We start from the raw sequence: 25513 nt of genomic DNA, 5'->3' as shown, positions 1-25513 counted from the left end.
AAACACACACTCAGCTGAAACATATAGAAGATGCGCAAACTTGATGAAGAAATGGGAATCAGATATGTGTGCTGCACGCTCAGGTGTTTACATGCAAACACAGATCCACAAACAGAGTCCACCTATAGGTGCTCAACAGAGAAAAACCCCCTGAAAGATTGGATGTTCTGTGGATAACAGATCAAGCTTAAAAACTCAAAAAATTACAAAGTTTCAGGTCATTTTAGGAAACTTTAACTCTCTTAGATATATTTTTTAGTCATTTTGGACAAATTTCAGAGCATTTTAGACAGTTTTTGAACAATTTTTGGACAAGTTTTAAGCATTTTAGGCCAAATTTGGCCCTTTTAAGTCAATTTAAACAACTTTAAATGCATTTTAAACAGATTTAAGTTCATTTTAGGCAGGTTTCAGGTCATTTCGCTCAAATTTAACTCTGTTAGGAATATTTTTGAGTAATTTTGGACAAGTGTCAAAGCATTTTAGACAGTTTTTTAGCAACCTTTCGAAAATTTTCAAGTCATTTTAGACAATTTTTGACTAGTTTTGGACAAGTTTTAAGCATTTTAGGCAAATATAACTGATCTTTGACATGATTAAAGGCATTTTTGGCCATTTTGAGTCGATTTAAGCAACTTTGAAAGCATTTTAAATAGATTGTAGAAACGTGTTCTGGAAGCTGTGATGTGTAAATGATAAACTGAGGCATAATGTTGTTGAAATTGAACTTATTTTCTTAAGAAGTTTCAGGTTGTTTATAATGTTTTGTAGAAAGATAATTCCTTAAATGGGAACATTTTCAGAATGTACTTTTTTGCACTAAAACAAAAGGAAATTTGTAATTGTTATTTATAGGTTATTATATCATGATTCCACTGGTCCGTCCCACTTTAGATCAAATTGGGTGGAATGTTCCTCCTGAACTAAGAAGAGTTTGACAAACAGAGATCGCAAGCCTCATTCTTACACCTCCTGGAAAAGTGCTCTTTGATTCTGTAACCATGCAGCCCAATGCAGCAGCAGAGATACAGCTGAAAAGCAAAACAAGCTCAAGATGGCTGGTGGGTTTGCAGAGGGAGTTGTCACTGGTAAAATTAGGTTTTCCATGGCTAAATGTGAGGATAATGCCTAACACAGACTGTGAAAGAGGCCTTGCAGAATCAGAAACAGCCATCTTTTTAAAAAGACACAACAGGGCAGTAGGAGCACACAGATTCAGGAATAAAGACAAAAGTGAATAAAATGTAAACACTAGTAAAGAGCAGTGACACAGTATCTTAGTGCCTCGAGGGAAGATGGAAAAGAGAGAGGAGCTGAGATCCCAGGAGAGAGCTGGATATATGGAAATGACCAGAAAACACACACACATCCCATAATTAGCATGCTAACAGGCAGTTAAATGTCCCACACAAAGGCTCACTGTTGGTCCTCAGATGCTCACTTTGGACACAATGCACAATAGGAGTCAGTGGGAGCCCCCAAATCACCCTAATAACCGACGTAGCCTGGCACGACTTCTCCTCTTTTACCACGCCACCGATCACACTCATTCACTCACTCACTGACTCGCTAATGAAAAGCCGATAGCCTCGAGGCCTGAGGTTACCGAGCAGCTTGCCCCTTCATCCTCGTTTCCCTCTTTTCATCTTTTCTTCCACCGACAGAAATGCCCCTCCAGTTCTCCTGAGGTTCAGAGGTCCAACGAGTGGGCTGTTTCTGCCGTCAGGATTCATGGGCATGGGAACGGCTTCAGACAGGCACACAGAGATGGAGGATATGTAATTAAGGAAAGATCCAGTTGGGGAGTTTGGCCAGGCAATGCCTTGCAAAATAAGATGTTTACTGAAATACAGGCTTGGACCAATGCACATCAAAAAAGTGCTTTTGATAGCATCTAGGAACATTCAGTGAGGAAAATACTGGAAAATCCTGCAGTAAAAGTTGCTATTCCAGCAGTTCCAATAACTGCTTACAGTGTAAAATAATCCCAAAAAAGAAAGACAGACGAATCAAAAGGAGAGCCGGAGACAGAGGTGTCAAACATGGGGCTCGTGGGCCAAAACCGGCCCGCAGGACGACTTTGTAAAGTGTAAAGATTACAGAGAAGACATAAACTGCAAATTTAAAATAATTTCCAGACTATGACAAGTTGTTTTGGTCATGACGTAAAATACTAGATTGTTCTTTTGTCGTTTTGTGACTCATTTTGTTATATTTTGTCTGTTTTTGTTGTTTTGTTTCTCATTTCTGTTGTTTTGTGTTTCCTTTTTGTCTCGCTTCTGTTATTTGTCTGTTTTTTTATCGTTTTGTTTCTTGCTTTTGTCATTATTTGTATCATTTATGTAATATTTTGGCTCATTTGTGTCCATTTTTTGTCCCTTTGGAACTTTTTGTCTCTTTTTTGTTTTATGTTGGGTTGTTTGTCTCATTTTTTGTCATTTTGTGTCTCATTTTAATAACGTTTTGTCTTGTTTTTGTTGGTTTTTGTGCTTTTTTTGTCTGACTTTTGTCATTTTGATCACAAAGTAAAATCCCAGATTGTTCACTTCCAGACACCTGGGACTAAATGTTTTATGTCTTTGTAGAAACTCTGTGATCTGTATATCATACTGTGTAAATGATAAACTGAGGAGGAATAATGTTGTTGAAATTTAATTTATTTTTCTGCAGAAATTTCAGCTTGTTCAACTTATTTTGTAAAAAGATAATTCCTTAAATATGATTTTATTTTTATTTTTTGCACTAAAACAAAGGAAAAAATTGGAATTGTGGTTATTTTGGGGTTTTTAATGCTAATTTTTTTTTTTACTGGTCCAGCCCACTGGAGATCAAATTGGGCTGAATGTGGCCCCTGAACTAAAATATGTTTGACGCCCCTGCTCTAAGAGATAGTCTGGCAATAAATGCAGTAAAACAACTGTTAATAATGTCAAAGCGCTCTCATAGAACTGGAGTGAATTTGTTTAGTGTTCTATCCAGAGCCAAAAGCCAAAAGCTGATGAACTGGCTCATTAATGTCACTCCCTCTTTACGTATAATTTGCTTAGATGATGGTTTGTTATTCGACATTCAAGATTCTGTTTCATTGTCGTCACAAGATTGTAGAACGAATTTACACATCTTGCCCCTTCATGCTACTCAAAGAATAGACAAATAACTTACAGAATAAATTATCAGTAATCAAATAATTTCCATGATGACGTGGAGGATGAATTCAGTAATCTCACATTCAGTCTCATTCTTATGTTGTATAATAAAGTTCTTTCAGCTGACACCCTTAGTGGTCTTGGGAGCATGTAAAGATCAAAAAAGACATCTTATAAAGTCAAGAAGTAGGACATAAGGCGTTAGTGTTTTATTCGGTTTCTGTTTAAGGATTATATCACTTTACAAAGACACAGAAAAACTCTTTGTAAACTCGTCTTTACTTTTCGCTATCTGTGGACCAAGCTCCATGGAATCTTCAAGGAATGATGACGCAATTTTTCCAAGAAAACTGGTGTTTTAATCCAGGAAATCTGTTATGTGGACAATAACCTGCTCCAGGGAAGGTTATGTGTGCATGGTTCAACCTGAAACACCTCAATAACCCCAGATCCTGTTTCGTAGTGCAGATCTACGGATAGGTAAACTGCTGACTTAATTTCCCGGTAGTGTTTGAAAGTATTTCGGTGATTAGTTGGGTTGTGTAGGTGGATTTACCATGCAAGCTGGTAGAAAGTGGCTAAGTTGAATGTTGCTAATAGAACCTTCTGCTGACTGCCTCCAAAGATTCATGGCTGTAGCTGTTGGCAATTCAACTTCCTGTTTGTGTTCTTGTTTACAGTCGAACCTTAAGTTGCAATAGAGCATGAAGCCCATGCATATTTCTGGACTTTAGGAAAGGATGCAGAGGACGATGGGCTTCAGGTGGAGGACTGTTTTCTGAAATTCTGGTGTTTTCTTACCTTCTCCAGAGTCTTGCTTATACCAGCTTTAAAATTAACTTCTAAGTTTTGGGGTCAAGTCACAGCAACATACTGCGATTTATTTGTATGATACCAGATTTTCTACAGATTTGAATTGTTTCAAACTTTGAATTTGAGCAGTCCAGGAAGACCCAGATTGTACTGACATCTGGACACATCTGATTTAAGCTGTAAAAAGCTGCCATAACTTAATCAGTTTAGAAACTCTGTCCTCATCATCAGCAGATGAGGAGGTGACTATCACAGGAACATATTGTGACTCAAACCTGCAAACAGCTTTTTGGCTGTTTGTTTGCATGTTTTAAAGCTGTTGACTCTTTCCACAGCAGACATTTTAACTGGTCACAGTATAGGGAAAGCACCGGTGGAATTAACGATAGCTTAGTTCAGTTAGATGTCATAGCAGGAAATGACAGTGAACCAGCATGGATGAGAAGAGGACCTCCCCTAAGTGGCGTACATCTGTCATTAATGCACCTTTAATTTCCCTCAGCCATAACGCTTAAAAAAAAAATCAGATTTCTCATGCTTGACCAGCAGAGGACACTGACAATCCACTGCAAGAATAATGAAATTCATTTTGCAGACCTTAGACTTATTAAAGTCCATCACTGGTTGTTGATTAAACCCCTGAAAACTCATCTCTGTATGTCTGAAAATTACCATGAAAATAGCTACTTGGTACCTCAGAAAATCTTGGTCGTGTCTTTACTCTGTTGCTTCCTCAAGAATGTGTAGATCTATGAAGTCCCTGCCTTCCTATTTATCCCCCTCTACTAATAAAACAACGCTAGGCTACACAAAAGCAAGCAAATCAGCCATCAGCGTTCAAATTAGAAACTGAGGAAGAGGTAGAAGAATGATCCAGAAAGGCTAATCTTGCAAGTTTACAGAAATAGTTCTTTAGGTTTGTGACATATGAAACCCTGGGAGTCTGATTATGTGTTTTTGAGACTCTCATCAGTACACTACAGCTTCAAAGTGGAAATGATGAGTCATGATGTTGGCTGTTTATTTCGCTCATGATGTGTCTTCTGGCATTTATTAGCAGCTGCTATAGTTGGTATTATTTTCACCTTTGGTGTCCATGCATGTGTGTCATCGTGGTAAATGTCTTCCTGTAGATACTGAAACTACTATAAAAACAATTTTGAGTACACTGGCAGGTGTTTCTAGAGACTGATGACAAATTAAAGGAAAAAACTTCCATAGTACTGTTCAGTGATTAACATCCAATCGTCCTTTATGCTATTTACAAAAATACTGAGCAAGCCCAGTTGATTCTGACTTCACATCAAGGCGGCAAGAAGAAAAGATCTGAGTGACTGCTGGCATCTACATTTAGATCTAAGAGAGAGGCATCAGTAAATAGGGTCAGAAGCTGTAGTTGACATTTGATTGCTGTGCTACTTGTGAGTTAGTGTGATACATAAAGTGAAATAGAAAAGCAACTTTTCCTCAAGTGACTTAGAATATCAGTACAGAATGTGATCAGAGCTGCAGCAAGAACAGTCTGTTGACGGTACATAGAGATATTATAAGTAGGATAGAGTCCATAAATCCTCATTACAAAGATCAATGAGTATCTTGTGAAAGAAGGATGGTAGGGCTCCAGAGATTTAGAGAATCGATGCCAAGGAGCTCTGAAGCTGTCCTTACAGCACATGGCAACGCCTTACTAAGACACTTTGTGTTGTTTTTTTCCTTCAATTTGTACCCATGCAAATGCCTCTGGACAGATTTTTGTCAACATAATAAAGTCACAATCATGCAAGATGCAGACACTAAACCTTTATTGTGTGGCTAGAAGAGGAAGTGCTGAGCAGTCGTCATGGGTTGGAATGCCAACATGCTGACAGGCATGGCAGCTGGTGCGACCCCCAGATCACAAGATGGTCTCCGGTTCTGTTTTGTATTTCCCCTGCTTGTGGTAAAGTTTATTTTTCTCGTCAAACTTATTTCGTGCACCAGTAAAAATCATAGGAGTGCTCCTGTTAATCCCAGGATATCTCGTCCTCTCTTCAAACTCAGAGCACAGCTTCCACCAACATGTGCGTTAAGGTTCAAAACATACATTTTTGTGTTAAAAGAAGCATTTTCCCTTTACAATAAAAACTTAAATATCAACACCCTGATAAAATAATGGCCTAAGTAATTTTTCAGGTTTTCAGGAAACACAAAAAAACTGGACCACACCACACTGAACCTTGACCTAGGCCGTTATACTGCAGGGGTGGAATCACATGATCTGTTCAACTGACGATGTTTTACCAAAGGAGATGAATTAGGCAAAAAATAAATCTTTTTTGTCAAAAGTTGGCTTAAGGTATTGTTTTAGGAGGGTGACGATATGTTGAAATGTTGCTTATGATGATGTCTTGAGCTTCTGTGGCATCTCTTCTGGAATGACACACCCAGTTTGTTTACTCGTTATCATTCTTCCTGCTGGAGCCTCTTGCCGGGTCGTCACTGTAAATGAGAAATTGTTCTCGACTGATCTTATTTGGTAAGATTAATCATTTAAAAAAAATAAATCAAAAGTTAGCTTTGCCACCAAATATTTTAAAAACATGCCTATCAAGACACTGAACTAGTGGAGGCTAAAAATCATTTTGCAGTTTCTTTCATGTGGGATATTTATATATATTTTTTTGCATCCAAAATGTCAGGAATTAAGGTTCAGCCTCAGTTTGTTTTGAAATTGAGTCCGAACATTAACCCTCCTGTTGTCCTCATTTACGGGCACCAAAAAATATTGTTTCCTTGTTTGAAAAAAATCCAAAAATTCAGCAAAAAAATCCACAAATTTCTGAAAATTTGCAAAACCTTCAGAAAGAAAGTTCCAATAAGTCCTTGAAAGTTTTATTTAAAAAAAAAAAAATCTCCCAGATTTGGCAAGAAAATTCTTGTAAATATTTTCAAAAAATGAATAAAAATCTTCCAAAAATCCTAAAAATATCTAAAATGATTACATACACACGTGGACAAAATTGTTGGTACCCCTCAGTTAAAGAAGGAAAAACCCACAATTCTCACTGAAATCACTTGAAACTCACAAAAGTAACAATAAATAAAAAATTTATTGAAAATTAAATAATCAAAAACAGCCATTACTTTTGAATTGTTGATTAACATAATTATTTAAAAAAACAAACTAATGAAACAGGCCTGGACAAAAATGATGGTACCTCTATAAAAGATTAAAAACTATTTGACCAGAGTGACATGATTAACTCAGGTGTGTCATTTAATTGACATCACAGGTGTTTCCAAACTCATAATCAGTCAGTCTGCCTATTTAAAGGGAGACAAGTAGTCACCCTGCTGTTTGGTGAAAAGGTGTGTACCACACTGAACATGGACAACAGAAAGCGAAGGAGAGAATTGTCCCAGGACATCCGAAAAAAATGATAGACAAACATCTTAAAGGTAAAGGCTATAAGACCATCTCTAAACAGCTTGAAGTTCCTGTGACAACAGTGGCTCATATTATTCAGAAGTTCAAGACCCACGGGACAGTAGCCAACCTCCCTGGACGTGGCCGCAAGAGGAAAATTGATGACAAATTGAAGAGACGGATCGTTGGAATTGTATCCAAAGAGCCCAGAGCAACCTCCAAAGAAATTAAAGGTGAACTCCAAGGCCAAGGTACATCAGTGTCAGATCGCACCATTCGTCGTTGTTTGAGCCAAAGTGGACTTCATGGGAGACGACCAAGGAGGACACCACTGCTGAAAAAAACTCATAAAAAAGCCAGACTGGAATTTGCAAAAATGCATGTTGACAAGCCACAAAGCTTCTGGGAGAATGTCCTTTGGACAGATGAGACCAAACTGGAGCTTTTTGGTAAGGCACATCAACTCTATCTTCATAGACTCAAAAACCAAGCATACGAAGAAAAGAACACTGTCCCTACGGTGAAACATGGAGGAGGCTCAGTAATGTTTTGGGGCTGCTTTGCTGCATCTGGCACAGGGTGTCTTGAAAGTGTGCAAGGTACGATGAAATCTGAAGACTATCAAGGCATTCTGGAGAGAAATGTGCTGCCTCGTGTCAGAAAGCTTGGTCTCAGTCGCAGGTCATGGGTCTTCCAACAGGACAACGATCCAAAACACACAGCCAAAAACACCCAAGAATGGCTGAGAGAAAAGCGTTGGACTATTCTAAAGTGGCCTTCTATGAGCCCAGATCTGAATCCCATTGAACATATGTGGAAGGAGCTGAAACATGCCATTTGGAGAAGACACCCATCAAACCTGAGACAACTGGAGCTGTTTGCTCATGAGGAGTGGGCCAAAATACCTGTTGACAGCTGCAGAACGCTCATTGACAAATACAGAAATCGTTTAATTGCAGTGATTGCCTCAAAAGGTTGTGCAACAAAATATTAAGTTATGGGTACCATCATTTTTGTCCAGCCCTATTTCATTAGTTAGTTTTTTTTAAATAATTATGTTAATCAACAATTCAAAAGTGATGGCTGATTTTGATTATTTAATTTTCAATAAATTTTTATTTATTGTTACTTTTGTGAGTTTCAAGTGATTTCAGTGAGAATTGTGGGTTTTTCCTTCTTTAACTGAGGGGTACCAACAATTTTGTCCACGTGTGTGTATATATATATATATATATATATATATCAGTAAAACTTCTAATATTTTCTTTAAGAACATTCACAAAAAATCGTTTGTTTTTTTGTGAATGTTCTTAAATAACATTTTTGACATTTATTTTTTCCACCAAAAATGATGATATTGTGGACATCAGAAGTCTCACTGTGAATATATATATATTTTTCCACATTTCGGGACAACACCAGGGTTAATTCCTCTGTTGAAACCAGCCGTTCACCACTAGAGGGAACACATGGTTCAGTGTGTTCTGACACTGTTTCATTGAAATGTCTCCAGAGGCATCTAGTGGCTCTGGATAGGAACGACAAACTGTACAGATGAGCTTTAATAAAGCTCCTGTTTGTGTCTCAGAACAGCATTGCACACATCATTTGTTTTATGTTTTTTACATTTTGAAAAGGAGAAACAACCAAAAAATATATAAATATTTATTTGCAACATTCAAAGGTGTACAAGGAAGAATAAAGTGCTTTTGTCTCTTCGTCTTATTTCAGTTAGGAAAATAGTTAGCTCAGTGTGTGTTATAGCCAAGCAGGGGTGAGAAAATCAGTATTTCAGATTTATACAAAGCAAGAAGAATCAAAATACTCCATCTGTTGTTAAATTAGCTCCTTTCTGTGTTTATGGTGAAATATACAATCCACATACAGACGTTTATACACTGCTAGTCAAAACGTGTATTTTCACATTTTGATTTAATCTTCAGTAAGTTAAAAATAAAAGTCATTAGGAATAATCTAAAATTATTTAATAACAATAAAGAGAGGTAATATGTAGAAATTATATTGATTTAAATAGTCACCGGGAGCAGAAAACATATTAAACAAATGTACAAATAATACTGCATGTCTGTTTGTCTTTAATAGTAACACCACATCTTTTATTCTAATAAAGCACCACCAAAAGGTCAGAGCACCAAGCAGGTGAAACTAATCATATGGCTCCGTGATGAAACCTCTGAACCACACCGTAGAGACAGAATGCTCAATAAGGCCCTGAAATCTTATTTTTAGTCAGAATTTTACTTTGAGGAAGGGATTAAAATAACTCTAACATACTTAAGTTAGCAGCTTCACTTATTTCACATTTCTGTATTGGATTTCTGTGTTGTTTCTTCCCACAGTCCAAACACATAGATGGGAGAGCTGAAGAGCTGTAGGTGGGAATGTGAGGAGCTTTGATAGTCTTTGTATGTGTGTTAACCTGTCCAATGTCAGCTGGAATCAGCTCCAGATCCCTTCAGCTTTAGGCAGGTATAGTGAATGAATGGATGGATTTCTGTATTTTTGCTTTTGTCGGTGCTTTCATTCTTTGTTGGTGGCAGCTTTCTGGCATAAAACCAGTCTGTCTGATATTTGAATCAGAATCTGATCAGAGTTAGCATGTTGTCAGCCCAGTTAAAATTGATCCTGCCATTACTGCATGCTCACAATCAGGCAAATGAGCATTAAAGGTCCATATTGCGCCTCCTCTCACATGTCCCCAAAGTGTGTTTTTCATCTCTAAATACCGCCAAAGGTGGTCCATTCCACCATGACTGTGTAATTTCTGGTTTTAGGGCTGTTTAAACAGGATATTTTGTTCTGAAAACCAATGAGTCGCTGCTGTTCCCGCCCCTTCATTAAGAACATGCTGTGATTGACAGCACAGAGCTGGACAACTATTGGTTAATAATGAATGCAGTGAGAAATGGCAGAAGAAAATGTTTTCACATCTTAACTGCATTTACTGTGCACATGCAAGTTTGTAATAACTAAATATAATACAAATGGATTTTCACTATATGGGACCTTCAAACAGATGAATGTTACAGAGAAATTCTTTAGGGATTTACATATAAACAGCTCAGTGTTTGGGACACTTAAGATACTGTGGGAAGGTAAAATGAACTGAAGTTAGGTGGGTCAGTAAATAATTGTGGGACTTTTTGTAGCATAGTTGACATTTCTGCTGTTTTCAGGCCTCAAATCAACATGACCACCTACAACCAAACACCACATGGCATTTTTACAGAAAGATTCTTCTAAAATATTATATATACAGTTGAATAGAATTGAAATTGAAAGTTATTTATAAAGACACTGTAAACTTGTGACATGCCATAAATCTACACTTGACTCACACACTACTTTATATTAAATAACTCAGAAAGTCTTGGAGTCTTCCAGTCTTTTCTTCGGGAGGAAATGACATCATGTGGAGCAGGTCATGTGATCTGGAATCAACACACTTCCTTGAGAGGTGTTTTTGTAACGGGGAACTTCTCGGACACAGAATTTGTTATTTTCTATATAAAATTTGATATATTGCCAAAAAAGAAATATCTGTCATGATGATCTCAACTTAATAAAAAGAACACAATCAAAACTATTTTTTAATAAATTAATTTTATTATTGTTTAGCTAATTAGAAGATGGTTGGTATTAAATTTGGATGGTTATTTAATTGACATTTTAGTGATATCCAGTCATTTTTTATTAATAAGTGATTGTTTCCATAATAAATAATGATGGAATTTGTAAAGACATGATCATAATGAACATTAAAAACATTCTTTAAAAAAAAAAAAAAAAATATATATATATATATATATATATATACCGAGCCCGATCTCACGAGGATTCGTGAAACTGTCACGTAAGTTTTAGTTTCGGTTTCGTGCGCACCAACACGATTTCGTCATGTTTTTCGTGCCGCTCACCACGAAATTCGCACCAATGTATTTTAAACGGCGGACTTTTCGTGCCACTCAGAACGTATTTCAAAAGAATGTGTATATTATATTTTTAATGTAAAACCGTGGCGAATCCAACGCTATATTTTGCATGACATCGTCCCTAAACATAACCCTAACCATAACCCTAACCATAACCTAACCATAAGCCGGTGGTACACTTACCAATTTGCATAGGAATTTCAAGAATGTCCGGCGGCCGGCGGCCGCAAACGCGATCACACAAGCAGTATACGCCGATGGACAGCTTAGATCGTCATGAATCTGCCGGTATAAACCACTTTCAGATGTGATTACCACAGCGAAAAACATTTCGTGGTGAGCGGCACGAAAAACATGACGAAATCGTGTTGGTGCGCACGAAACCGAAACTAAAACTTACGTGACAGTTTCACGAATCCCCGTGAGACCGGGTTGATATACCAGATATATCCTATGGACTTCAAAAGTCCCTCAATTATATATTGACCCAGGTATTAAGAAACTGTGATTAGTCAGATAAATTACAAAGATCAACACCAAGGTCATTAACAGATATTTATAATATATTAACAAATGTATTGATTGAGAGTGAACTCTAATATAATATTTATTTTGGCTGGCAGTGTAGGTTTGACAAGAAAACTGTTTGCATATGTTTAATGTGTTCCTGGATATTTGCAATGAAATTACACAATTAAAATTCTGAAATCAAATACTGTTGAATTGCTCAAATGCACATGATTTATAGTCGGTCTCTGTCTCACACAGCCACAATAATACAGACAAAAGAACACACCTGCTCGAGCCATATAATCAGCAAAACATAATGAAATCAAAATCAGAAAAAATAAAAGTCTTTTAAGTTGAGTTGCAGCAGGTGTACTAGTCCTATCTGACAGTTACAGGGAAATGCATTCATTTACCATAACAGCGTCTCACATTTGTTGTTTTCAGTGTGACTAAAGCACCTGACAAGTAAGATTTGCCAAATTTAATTGTACAGTCAGTAAAATATTTCAGATTCAGTTAGCATTTCCTATGAATGTCTGTTATGTTTGATACCATTTGCTTCTTTCAGCTTCTTTTTTGCCCCTGCAAAAAGAGGGCAAATCCATTCAGGGCATACAGTTACACATGACCCGCTCCTCCGTCCAGGTCCAATGACTTATTGCACGTTTCCACCGACTGCTCTAACAACCTCCATCCCTTTGTTTCCTGTTGTGCTTCACACCTTCCTACTATCACAGTACACTTAGGCAGCATGTTTGTTCCACTTTCCAAATAATAAATCAGAGGCGCTCTGTGTTTTTTTCTTTCCAACTCCAGACCTTTGGCGAACAGCAACAGCAAAAAACAAAACAAAAACAAAATTAAAGCCTCTTCTCAGTAATGTTTCTGTTATCACGGGCCGTAACCTCCACGAGAAACAAACCAAGAAAGAAAAGTTTTAAAGTGACCCATCAAGTAAGCATAAAGTCTACTTTAACTACAGTGAATAAAGTTAGATTCTTTTTAGGACCTAAAAAAAACTAATAAAACTGAATTATTTTCAACATATTCGCTTTAAATTCACAAAATCTGGTTTAACATAAGATTGAAAATGCAGTGACGGCTCTCTAATTTGCAATTAATCTACACGTTTGTTAAAAATTATCGTCTTAACGAATCGTAATCACATTCAGCTTTTCTGTTACACTTCGTGATTGCACTTGGAATGGTTTAGTTGTTACTGCACAGCAAAATCAACAACAGGTTTTCACTAAAGTATATTAAATACTTTAAAAAAGAAGGGTTTCTTTTTTTGTATTTTTCAGAAAAAGATTTAACTGAACGGACAGTGTCACAGATTTGGAAATAGCAGGGAACTATTGCTGGAACGATGACCACTGAGGTCCATGAAGAACATCGAAATTATCAAGCACAAATAGTCCAACATTTTCTTGTTTGGAACTAACCATAAAAGTCTTGAGTTCAATCTTCTTTTAGAAAAAGAATAGTATGACATCAGAATTGCCATTCCTTTCAGAAAATATCTTGTTCACATTCACAGAAAAAATAGATATTTCTCAGATATAGATCATTTAGATCATTTAGAACTACTAAAAATATACATACAGTCTAAAACATGACAAGTTTCTGGAGTTTTGCCGTTCTTCTTTCCTTTGGTTGTGAAATCATAACAAACGAGAGCCCAAAGCCTGTCACTGTCTGCAGAATCACTGTGGTTTGTTGTTCTGCTCTTCCTGGAAAGCTATTTTGGAGACTTTTTCCAATGATTAATCGCAGCAAGAAGAAAAACTAACAAGTATGAATAGAAAACAACACTGGAAAGGCAAAAAAAAACGGGGCTTCAGCTTTTGTACATGCAGACCAAAGCTGAAGACATCACCAAGAAATCCCTTTTCAGGTCCAACTTTCTGGGTGAAAGAGGAACGACGAGGTAGACCCAACCCCTCCTCCACTCTTCAGATCTCTTGCTCGCTCTTATAGGTCACTGGATCCAGAGGAATGGCAGTCTGTAGGATGTCAAACTCCATCTGGTTGTTGTCCATGTCCAGAACACACATGACATTATGGCTGCCTGAGGTCATGGTTGCCGTGTCATGAAACATGTTTTGGAAGTCAACAGAAACTGAAGTCCTTCTTTCCTCTGCTCTCTCCTTCCCTACAATCTGAGAGGAGTCAAATATGTCATCCTCTTCCTCCCCACAGCTCAGCGCCACCTCATTTTCATAGCAGAAGGCGCTCAGCGACCTGGGGATCAAGTCTTTTGCGGATCTACACGCAGATGCCGGAGAAGCAGCAGAAGAAGGCCGGCTCGCGGCTTCGTCGAGTTCTTTGGCGCTGAGATGTGGCGTTGATGGTACCTCATAGGTCATGTGGAAGCGAGCGTAGTCCACCTTGTAGCGGTCCCGGTCTTCATAGATCACAGGCTCAAACCTGTGACCCCAGAAGACCTCTCTGGCAAGATAGGAGCTACGGAACTGGGTGGTCATGGCCGTGGCCTCCACCATCCCCTCCAAGATCACAACGATTTCAAAGTCATCTGCCTCCAGATCAGCTCGGCTTAAAGTATACAGGGGGCTGTCTTTGTCTATTTCGTGGACTATAACCAGTGGAGATACGAGAAACAGCCTGTCCGTGCCCTCATCGTAGCCCACATTGAGGTCCATCTGCTCTAAGGGGATGAACTCACCCTCAGCGGTGGTATATGAACGTATGAGCTGTGCACGGACATGAGCCTCCACTATGTGGCTCTTCCGCAGGTTGCCCACCCTCCACATGAGGCACAGCTTGCCGTCGCGCAGAGCAATTACTGCGTTTTTGGAGAACATGAGGGTTTGGTTTCTCTTCTTTGGCCGAGCCATCTTGGCCATGATGGTGCCAATCATGAAAGAGTCAATGATGCATCCTATAATGGACTGTATCACCACTGTTATCACGGCAACGGGGCACTCCTCCGTAACACAACGCCAGCCGTAACCAATAGTGGTCTGGGTCTCCATAGAGAACAGGAGCGCTCCAACGAACCCCTGGACGTGAAGGATGCAGGGCATCCTTTGTGTTGGCCCCAGCTGTCCAGACGTGGGTCCATGCAGCCCTCCCACTGCCAAGCCGTCACCCTTGAGCGTAGGGTGCTCTGCAAAGTCTCCATGTGCCAGGGAGACACTGTAGAAGACGATACCAAAAAGCAACCAGGAGACCATGAAGCTGCAGCAGAATATAAGCAGCAGGTATCTCCAGCGGATGTCCACGCAGGTGGTGAAGATGTCAGCTAGGTAACGCTGCCTCCTTTCCTCCAAGTTGGTGAACACAACATTACATTGTCCATTTTTCTTCACAAACCGGCTCCGCACTTGGGTGGAGCCCCTTGTCAGAATCTTCCCGTTGTAGTTGTTCATCCCTCCTTGTCCCCTTGTGCCGGGCAGGACAGCGGAGGCTCCCGACCTCCTCCTACTGTCTTCAGAGTCACAGGATGAGCGTGCTCTGATGTTGGGTGAACTGTGGCCGTTACGGAGTCCTAAGCTAGAGATCTTCTGACGTTCCTCCTCTGGTAAGATGTCTGACACAATGCTGTACCTGCCAGAGGGATTAGGATTAAAATTTTGGTTAAACAAAAAAAGAGAAAAGAGTTCCCTTTAAAGCCACACGTCACCCTGACCTTACTGAAGACTGAATATTTATGGAAATAGATTAGATGTGTCACAGATTGGTGTGAGAACAGATAAAATGATTCCCACTGTTGTGTGTACAGAATGGAAAAGAGTAACAAACAACAGAAGACAGCTTACAGAGCTATGAATCTTATTGATCCTTCTGTTCTTTCCAGCGTAGAGAAAGACCATGCACCCGCTCATCGACAGAGATAAAGGACGATAATGCATGACTCATTAGGGATTCAAAGTATACAGGAATACCGAGTTTGAATCAGGCTGCGACACACTCTAAAGAGATGTGACTCCAGAGAATAAACGTACATTTTAAGTGTTTAGCACAATTTACTTAAATTGCCCAAAATCCTAGTCAAATGAGTGTAACAACCAAGCTAACCCGTGTCTCTCCTTTACATAGAGGATTACCAGCTAGGAAGGTGAGTTCAGTTTAGCCATGAGAGAAGGATTGCTGTCATCACAGATTATCGGATTATATCTGAGTCAGTGTCAGTCAGACAACCCATTTTGACACGGATGTACATACATGTTGCTTCATCATATGGATCCGGAGTCTCGTTTATTAAACCATTGACGCTTGAGAGTGTGCTTTAACCCAATTGCAAATCAATCCATTTCCAAACAGAGGATGATGTAAGACAGTTGGAATAGCTACACAAAATGGTGGACAGAAATAAATCCATACAGCTCATATGACCTGGAACAAACACTCAGTTAAACCAGAGACTACTTTAGAAATTAAGTGATTTCATTATGGCGTTTCTGACCGCTATAGAACAGAATATTTTCAGCACATTTACACATCAAGACGCACTTTCCTTCATAGCAGGCGATCTATTAGAGCTGCCTGAGGGCAAGAGCTCTCTGTGTGCAGCTGGTCAGGACAGTGTAGGATGGCCTTGGCCTTTCTAATGATCTGCTGTAAATATCTCTGAGCTGGTCCTGACTCACCCCTCCGAGCCAAACTAAGAAGCCCATTTTCATCAGAGCAGAGGACATAAGAAAAACAGGTTGTTCCATGTAAAAGCAGCCACCGTCTGAACAAAGTCTCCACCTGACCACTTCAGAATCAGCTCATTTTTCATGTCGAGTAACTGTATTTAATGACACCATGCGAGGTTTTATCTTCAAATTATTAATATTTTTAGAGTGCCAGTAAACATATGTATAGTTTGGTTAAAATGATGTGGGGATATGGGGTAGACGCTTTAAACGCTCAAGGCTGAAAAACACATTTGAGCTCTGTTATACTGTAATCAATTCTACATGTAGGGTTCAAATCTATTTTTTGTTCAGGACAGATTTTTTTTTTATAAATAACTTTGAGCATCAGTATCATTTGATTTATCATAGTTTCAATAGCAGAACTGCACCAGTTTGATTACAGAAAACCACAGAAACGTGCAAGATTCTGATGATTCACTGGAAAAAAAGAAAAATTAAATACTGCATTTAGGGTAAACTTTTAGGGTCGTATCACCATGTGGGATTGGTAGTTAGTCAAAACAAGTTATAGCAAGCAAAGAGTCTCATTTTAACTTACAGTAAAATACAAGGCACATCTTCTAGTTTAGATTCTTTCTGTGTCAAATATATTCTCTAATATAGGAATATTATGACACAGGAGCTGTACGCAGGAAAATATTTACAGTATGAAGATAAAAAAATATTTGCATGATGTGATATATAAAATAATCTGATTATTCTGAGGTGTCAGGTGGAAGACACTGATTTGGTTTTCTCATGAAAGTACCCAAGAATAAAATTGTTCTATAATCACAGAGGCTGATGCTGTTTTAAAATGTACAAATTATTAACAAAATAAAGACACAAAGTCCAGCCAGTTTCATTTTAATGTTAGAGGACGGGACGCATTAAGCAGGAGGTCTCTGAGCATCAAACACTTCATTTCCTCCATTCTAAAGAATTTTATGCACTAATTTATGGTGAAAATCTCTTTTTTTATGTTAATAAAAGCACAAAATTTAACCCCCAGGTGACAAATCAAAATAAAATAGAATATATATGGATGTAAATACATTAGATAGTGGTGTAGTTTAGATTTATATATTTTAAAAAAGAAATTGACTAGACTTGAAGGCGTTGCTGCATTTATTAGTAATAATATAGTGCTTTTGTTTCAAAATAAAAGTCTTCGTTTTCTTACATATTTTTATTAATAAGCACATATTTGTGTTTTAAACAATAAGTTTCAACGAGAATTCTGAAGAATAAACAGTGCTGCTGTTGCACAGTGACAATCGTGTATTTTCAGGAATTTTAAATAATCTGTGGAAATTTAATTAACTTAGGCTACAAGTCACAAGTAAGTTCAGACCCACCATGACCACTTAATTGGTCAAAGAGCTAATTTTATATGTCACATTAATCGCACATTCCGTATTGCTATGAACCCCTCACCTGTTGGATCTACTTGTTCCCATGGCACCAGTGGTCACTGGTAAAGGGCCACAGTGGGACGCCAGACTCTGCCCTGATAGCAAACATCAGATCTCCACAGTGAGGATGGTGCTTAGACCACTGAGAAGAACGCTGCAGGAGAAACAAAGAGAAACAAAAGCAGGCAGGGATGGTTGTAAAAAAAAAAAAAAGAACTCTAAAATCTGATTGTGAGCATCTAAAACGAGGGAAAGGTTCCAGGAGTTGCTGGTTGGGTGCAGATACGTACTACAAAAACATACAAAACATGACCTGTCTTGGTTTTTGTCATCACGTTAACGTTTCCGTGCGGCTAAATATTACACTTTGTGCCTCGTTTGGCTCTTGCATAATGTTTTAGTGAGAGAAAATGTGGTTTGAGACACAATCCTGACCTGATTCTGGTAAACATCATGAGAAGCCGTGACTCTTGAGAATGCTTTTAGCCATGAAGGTGTTGTCTTTTCACAGAGGGGATGTTACATCTTGTTGTGTAGCTCCACAGTCGTAGAACTTTGCAGTTTCATCTCCGTGACAAAATTATATCTAGAGTGTGTACTTTGATGAGCTACTTTAGCCCCGTGTTGCAGACGTATTTACAGTCTGTCAAGCTTGAACCAAGACATTAGACAGTAGTGTATTGTAATTTATTTTAATCATAACATGATTTATTTAAATGCTGTGGTTGACAGCTCTGTTTCTGTTTTTTTTTTCACACCTCACAATTTTTATTTATTTTTATTTTTTTAATTTTGATCTTTAAAGTTACTCAAGATGTATAAATCCACTAATAGTCCAGCCTGTCACCACTGCCTTTGTTGTCAGAGGACTATTTTTGTTTCTTACATGTCTGTCGTTTCTACATTTACATGACCTGATATGTAAATTACTAATGCTGATTTATATAACTAATGTTAGCGTATTTGCTGTAACATCTCAGCTATATCAAAAGCACCTACATAGTTCCCAGATTTGCATTCTCACACAGTCACAGATCAGGTTTCATTTCATATTTGTACTCATATCCAATAAATGAAACATCTAGCTGCTTCATATTGCTAAAAACCTTTTCAGCTATCATTTGATTTCTTTCTGACAACAACTGGCTCTCTGTGACCAAGTAAAAGCATTAAATGACTTACAAAGAAAGTCATGCCCCTTGTTTATATTTATGTTAAAGCTCATTATATTGTCATGCTGGTAACACAAAGCAGATGACAAACAAAAGTGGAGGCCTGCATGAGGTTGTTGCTTTTTGCTTTGGTCCTATCTATATGTATAATATTTACATTCCATCATTTCAAATTAGTGAATCCATTCAGTTTCCAAATAATTTCATCCCTTCAAAATAAGAGCATGTACACTACCAGTCAAAACTTTGGGGTCACCCAGACAAAACTCACACTTTTATTCATGTGCTAACATAATTGCATAATGAGCCTTTCAACACCATTAGCTAACACAATGTAGCATTAGAACACAGGAGTGATGGCTGCTGGAAATGTTCCTCTGTACCCCTATTCAGATATTCCATTAAAAATCTGCCCTTTCCAGCTAGAATAGTCATTTACCACATTAGCAATGTCTACGCTGTATTTCTGATTAATTTAATGTTATCTTCAAAAACTGCTTTTCTGTTAAAAATAAGGACATTTCTAAGTGAGCCCAAACTTTTGAACGGTAGTGTGCATGGTTTAAAAAAAGCAACACTCCTTTTCAATGATCCACACTGTGTCTGTATGTGCATGTGCTGTAAGCGTATATTATATTTTTGTGTCTGGTGTGCGTCTGTCTTCAGGTGTCCTTGGCTTCCGACCAACAACACCCACCAGCCAGCAGAGCATCATCCGTGAAGTTTACCTCTCGGTGCAAAAGGCTGATAACCTGTAATGAACGGGAGAGCAGCGGAGGCAGAGTGCAGGTGAAAAGCGTTGCAGCACACACAACAAAAAAAACAGTTAACGACGACGGGGTGAAACTGGGGACTCGAACTGAAGCCGGTTGCCATAGGAACACGTCTCTGGTGGCATTTGGGGGACAGAGGGAAGCGGAGAGAGCCACCAGAGGCTCAGCGGAGTGGGGGGGATAGTGTACGCTATTAAGTGCTCTTATGACATGAGTCAGACAGGGAGGGAGAGATGGGATGGGACAAAGGGTGGAAGGGCAGCAACGCAGCATCCACACTCCATTTTGAAGATGTTTAAACGGGCTGTTAGAGGTGACGCTTAGCGGAGGCTTTTCTGATCTGTGACTGAGGGAGAATGCAAATGAGAAGGAGAGGAACGTCAGAAAACACCAGGTTCATAGAGCGACTTCAACAACTTTCATGTTTTGCTTTGAACTGACACTCCATCGAGAGCAAGATTTGACTAATTACAGAAATATTTAGAAAACATAAAACAGGAATACTAGTTTGTGTGGACAGAGTTAAGAATTTTTAAATGACTTTACTCAAAGGGGTTTCGAATGCAGAGAAGAAGCAGAAATTAAATTCATAAAACATTGTATTTCTGTGAATTAGGAGTGAAAGCTAGCCACTGGATTCAACGTCCACATGTGAAGACTTTATTCCTTTTTAAATATTGAAGTTTGTATATATTTTGATTTGGTATTGTAGTTTTTTGTCCCTGTATAGACTAAATGCTTAAACAGTTGATTGAAAAGGTATTATCTGAGTTATTCAAATTATTAGAATTTATAGTTGCAACCCTACTGTTTATGTTTGTGAATTGTAGATATCTTATGTATTGATATTCCAGGATGTTTTTTTTAAAACATATTGGTATTAATAGTGATTATTTGTAATCAGCGAGACCAATAACCAATACTTTGTTCTGATTATACATCAAAACTGCAGCACAAACTTGGTAGAAATGCTTTTGGTAATTTATCTTTTACATAGACTGTTTATTCTCTCTAATTGCCTCTTCTTTATGTTTGATTTTTTGTCTTTATGTATGGTTTTTATCTATTCTGTTGTTTGTTTTTCTTGTCAAGAAAGGTGCTTACAAATATGATTTTATTATTATTATTATATGTTTCATTAAAAGAGAACTTTTCACCATTTATCCTCCAGTGTAAACCGCCTGTTACATGTGATGCCTGACCAGTTCAGTAGTTAGAGAATTATTGCTCAGAACCAGAGACTATACATAGAAAATGGTAGCTGAGTAAGAGCCAAAGTAGTGGATTTTTAAATGAATAATATTTTTTATTTGAACTTGGTTTAAAAAGGATCCTTTCTCTGTAATATTGTACATACATATTTAACAGTATTAAAGGACTTGAACTGTTTGTCTGCATCACTAGCTGTTCTCATATCATAAGTCTGTAACAGACTAACAGCATTTTCTTTTTTTAATCTCCCACAAAGGCAGAGAGTTTCGTAACCTTCTGGAGATTTTGCGGCTGTTAATTCCAAAAGAAAGAAAGCCATAGACATGTGGCTCGGCTGATAAGAGTCGAATTGAGATGCAGAAGCGTCCGCTAAAGCTTTCCTTAGACTCCTCGATGAGATACACCATCTGCCGCAAAAAGAAGTAATACGTTCGACGTGAATCCCTGAGCTTTATGCCCACGTACGGCCTGGCAGATTTTACATCTAGTGGAGTAATTATTTAGAGTGGAGTGGTCTTAGTCATATCCTGGTCATTGAAAAGTAGAAATGAGCACAACTCTCTGCAAAAGGGACACGTGTTTACTGCCAAGGATGAAAAATAATTTTAAAAGTAAGTGAAAGAGAGCTCGCTCATAGGCAGTTCTTGGATTTATTGGGGTTTTATTTCTGTGTTTGTAGGGTCAAAATTAGTCAGGTTTGTCTCCGTTGTCATCAAAATCTTAGCCCAGACAGGTAAAGTTGTATTTTAGGTTATTTTTGGAGGGTTTTGAGTGGCTGGTCAAGTAATTTTACATCATAAGTAACACGGTAGGATGCTAACCTCAATATTTCAATTTAAAAGCTAATTAATTCTCAAGGCTAGTTTTATTCAGCTCATTTGCTGAATAAAGGACGGGGATTTGGAAAAAAAACTACTCACATGAAAATCACAGAATTATTGTCTTTCATTTTATTTGGTGTGTGTTTACATTGTGGTGAAGTAATACAAGATAAATTAGACTGATTGCGTCATTGATAGTTATCGCGTTCATGTTCTTCTAATTCTAGCTACTGAAAGGATCTTAGAATCACTTGCCCCTCTGAGGTTCACTTCTCCTCCTCCTGTTTTCATCTTATAGGATGAAAGCTGAGATCTGATCAACACATGTCCTGGTTTCACCTCTGTTTGTCACGACTGTTTGCACAGAATTATTCCTACGCTATCAGCACATCCTAGACAACCTCCAGCTTGGCTTTGCTTCAGAGTTTCTTTCCATATTGTCCTATTTTAATCTTTTCAAAGGATCACTTGGTTATACATGCATTTATATCGCTGTAAGTGACTAGAGACTTAACATTTACATTTATTTGTATCCCACTTAACCCTCCTGTTGTCCTCATTTACAGGCACTAAAAAATATTGTTTCTTTGTCTGAGAAATATCCAAAAATTCAGCAAAAAAATTCCCCAAATTTTGGAAAAAAGTGCAAAACCTTCAGGAAGAAAATTCCAATAATTCCTTAAAAATTTCCCTTAAAAGTTTTGTTTTTAAAAATCCCCCAAAATTGGCAAGAATATTCTTGTAAATATTTTCAAAAAATGAGTAAAAATCTTCCAAAAAAAAATCCTGAAAATATCTAAAGTGATTACATATATATCAGTAAAACTTCTATTTTCTTTAAGAACATTCACAAAAAAATCAACCAAAATCCAGCGAAATTCGCTGGATTTTGGTTGATTTTTTTTGTGAATGTTCTTAAGAAACATTTTTAACATTTCTTTTTTTTTTTCCACCACAAAATGTTTAAAGATTTCCCAGAAATGTTGAAAATGTGGACATCGGAAGTTTCACTGTGAAAATTATTATTTATTTCCACATTTTCAAACTTTAAAACGAGTCAATTTTGACCCGCAGGACGACACGAGGGAACTTTTCATTTACTTTCTTCTTTTTCCCATCTGTAGATCTGGCTGATCTGGATATGACCCTCAATCTGTGCTTACTGGACAAACAAAGAGAGACAATGACAGCTCATTAGCAGCAGCTCACTGACAGCCTACTGACTGTCTGTAGCTGATGGTCCAATATTTGACCTACTTCATGGTTCTGCACGATCAGTCATTTTGTTGGAGGTAAAATGTTTTTAAGACGGCCATAAAACGCCAATCGAGGCGAGATCAGATTGATTTAATCAAGGCAAACAATAATTTGTGCCTCATAAACACAATAAAAACACTTCACATTAAGGTTTCTCAGTGATTATGTACATTTTGTGATGTTTCGGATCTGATATGTTTTCTGTGAATGAAGTTTTATTTGTATGATTATAAAGACTGGAATCACAGAACTTTTTGAAGCCATAAGCTAATAATTTACTCATAGCGTTCCCTGTCTCCTGTGCCTTCTCTTTACTCTTTCAGACACAATAAGGCCTTTCCTTTCACTTTCTCAAGGCTGCAGAAGCAGAGATTTCCCTCTGATTTAATTGAAAATGTGCAAAAACATGGGAGTAGCATACAAGTTATTCAAAACACATTCATTTCAATAGGATCAACAGGTGCTGAGTATGACTGAATTTAACACCTGATTCGTCTTTCTGTGTTTCCAGGTGATGCCTTTAAGCTGTGCTGGTGCTTTAGAGTTTTACAATGTGTGACGAAGTGATATGACTGTTCGCTTGATCATACACGACACAGCAGTTTCCATGATGCACGAGTCTGTCTGACGCAGTGCTTATTTGTCTCTGCGAAAGAGCAAACTGTCTGCAAGCAAAGCTAAAAATGCTCTCAGTGTGTGTCACCTGGAGAGCAAAGCTGCCAGATAGAACAGACTATTACTGTGCACATCTCAGGATAACTGAAGTACTTTCTGTGGATTGAATAAAAATCATACTCACCCTGCAAATTAGTTGTTACTTTCTGTGTCTTTCTGGTTGTAATTTGAATTCCTCCAGTGCCACCACTTCACTCTTCAGAAATTCCACTTTCACTGTCCAGGGCAAAGGTCCCGCAACCTTAGATTCATGTGATGTGTGATCCCTTCTTTCATTCTTCCTTTCATTTAGTTTCTTCTCCCAGGTTCTCCTTCATCGCTTCCACATTGTTTTATCCTTCTTGTTTCTCTCTTTTAATCCTTTATTGTCCTCCGCTACCTCCTTCCCGACTGTAATCCTGTCTGTGCGCACTCTCCTGAGCGCACTCGTCCACCCCGCGCTGGAAATGCTGTGTCAATCCCCCCTTCGCAGAGCATGGGTTTAGGAGGGAGGGAGGGATGGAGAGGAGAGGAGAGATAACACCAAAGAAAAGCATGGAGAGAAAAGGAGAGGAAATAAGACCAAAGAGGCGCTGCCACTTTGTGCTCTCTAAGCATGTGTAGGTGTTAAGTAATGCATGATGTGTTCATGTAAGTGAGCAGGAACTGGTTTGAGTCATGATTTCTGAAGTAATTCTTTTCAAGGAACAACAGAAATGGTAACAGGTGGGTGATGAGAAGAAGATGAGCGCTCGGAAGCAGAGTTTAAACTGCATCATCTTGATGATTATTAACAGGGCTCTTACTACAGTAATTTGGCCTGTTTGTGTTTACAGCGCCCTCCATAATTATTGGCGCACCTGGAAGCTATCCAGGTATGTTACAGTTAATGTAGCTGTCTGTGTAAATGTGTATTTAAGTTACACATTTAGAGGCTATTTTCCATGCAAAAGCTCACGGCTTAAGGAGCCTCATGGGTGGGAGGTGAATGTATTCAAGAACCCAAAAGAAATTGAGTTGTCTTCTACTGAAACACTTAAAATTAGCACGACCTGGATGACAACTCAACATCTACTCCATTGATGAGCCCTTAATTTTATGCATATATGATTTCTTGGCTCATGATTACTGTGACTCTAGCTGTTTCAGTAGCACTATGACATGGTTAACATATGTGTCTCTGAGTGAAATGATGCTTTGATTTATGAGCAAATTGCTGTAAAATCAATGCACTATCAGCCTCAGCTGATCTTTGTGTTTCCTGCTTGTAGGCAAACAAAGAAGGTGAATATTGCCAACATTTATCTGCTAAATCAGTCAGTCAATTGCATCTGATGGACTTGTGACACAAATAAAGTTCTTCATCCAGCTCCCTCCGTCCAGCATTGCAGTCAAAGGTTCTTTGCCTTCCGGACCAGTGTCTTCTTCTAGCACCTTCCTTAATGTTGTGTTAGGCCTACCAACCCTTCTGACAGTCTCAGGTTTCCATCACAGTACTGGACCAGCTGCTTTGTTGTGTCTCACCACATGTCCATCCGGGGCTAGTCTACGTAGCCTAATGATGGTTGACCAGCGTGGATGTGAGTCATACAGTGAGTTGTTGGTGTGGTGCAATTTCCAGTAGATCTTTTGTACCACCTGTAGCATTCTGGTAAAAGTCCCATCAGTTCTTTTTGAGAGTGTCTTCAATAGTGACCATGAGTCAGCTCCATAGAGTAAGATGGATTCTACTGCT

The 25513-nt window shown here is 38.3% G+C and overlaps 2 protein-coding genes across 11 annotated transcripts in view; one reads left to right on the top strand and one right to left on the bottom strand.

The window, feature by feature from the left end:
* Nucleotides 1–25513, top strand: part of kdelr3 (KDEL endoplasmic reticulum protein retention receptor 3) — a 50169-nt gene that overhangs the window by 14650 nt on the left and 10006 nt on the right. For 4 of the 9 annotated variants that reach the window (XM_051940942.1, XM_051940943.1, XM_051940939.1 and 1 more), the window contains one exon: nucleotides 19728–19850. The gene's annotated coding sequence lies outside the window, so the exon portion shown is untranslated. Of the gene's footprint in view, nucleotides 1–19727; nucleotides 19851–22165; nucleotides 23932–25513 lie in introns of those variants that run through there. The other 5 variants (XR_007938624.1, XR_007938625.1, XR_002596354.2 and 2 more) reach the window with 5 other exon arrangements.
* On the bottom strand, nucleotides 9017–24045 carry LOC110961184 (ATP-sensitive inward rectifier potassium channel 12-like). Of its 2 annotated transcripts, XM_022208700.2 has the most exons (3): nucleotides 23924–24045; nucleotides 17912–18043; nucleotides 9017–15398 (listed from the first exon to the last, which is right to left on the bottom strand). In XM_022208700.2, the coding sequence occupies exons 2-3, from the start codon at nucleotides 17932–17934 to the stop codon at nucleotides 13784–13786; spliced, it is 1638 nt and encodes a 545-aa protein (XP_022064392.1). In that variant the 5' UTR covers nucleotides 17935–18043; nucleotides 23924–24045; the 3' UTR covers nucleotides 9017–13783. The 2 variants fall into 2 exon arrangements, with proteins under 2 accessions (XP_022064392.1, XP_051796892.1); XM_051940932.1 differs by lacking the exon at nucleotides 23924–24045 and having other exon boundaries at nucleotides 17912–19721.

Source organism: Acanthochromis polyacanthus, chromosome 21, assembly GCF_021347895.1.
Source record: "Acanthochromis polyacanthus isolate Apoly-LR-REF ecotype Palm Island chromosome 21, KAUST_Apoly_ChrSc, whole genome shotgun sequence".
NCBI lineage: Eukaryota > Metazoa > Chordata > Actinopteri > Pomacentridae > Acanthochromis > Acanthochromis polyacanthus.
The sequence above is the reverse complement of the archived record's forward strand: the minus strand, read 5'-3'. Positions and strand labels throughout refer to the sequence as shown.

Excerpts from the sequence above, each read along its gene's own strand:
- LOC110961184 (XM_022208700.2), bottom strand. The coding sequence starts at position 17,934 with ATGGGAACAAGTAGATCCAACAG. Across the intron at positions 15,399-17,911 it reads GGAACAAGTAGATCCAACAG|GTACAGCATTGTGTCAGACA; the intron begins GTGAGGGGTTCA and ends TCCCTCTGGCAG.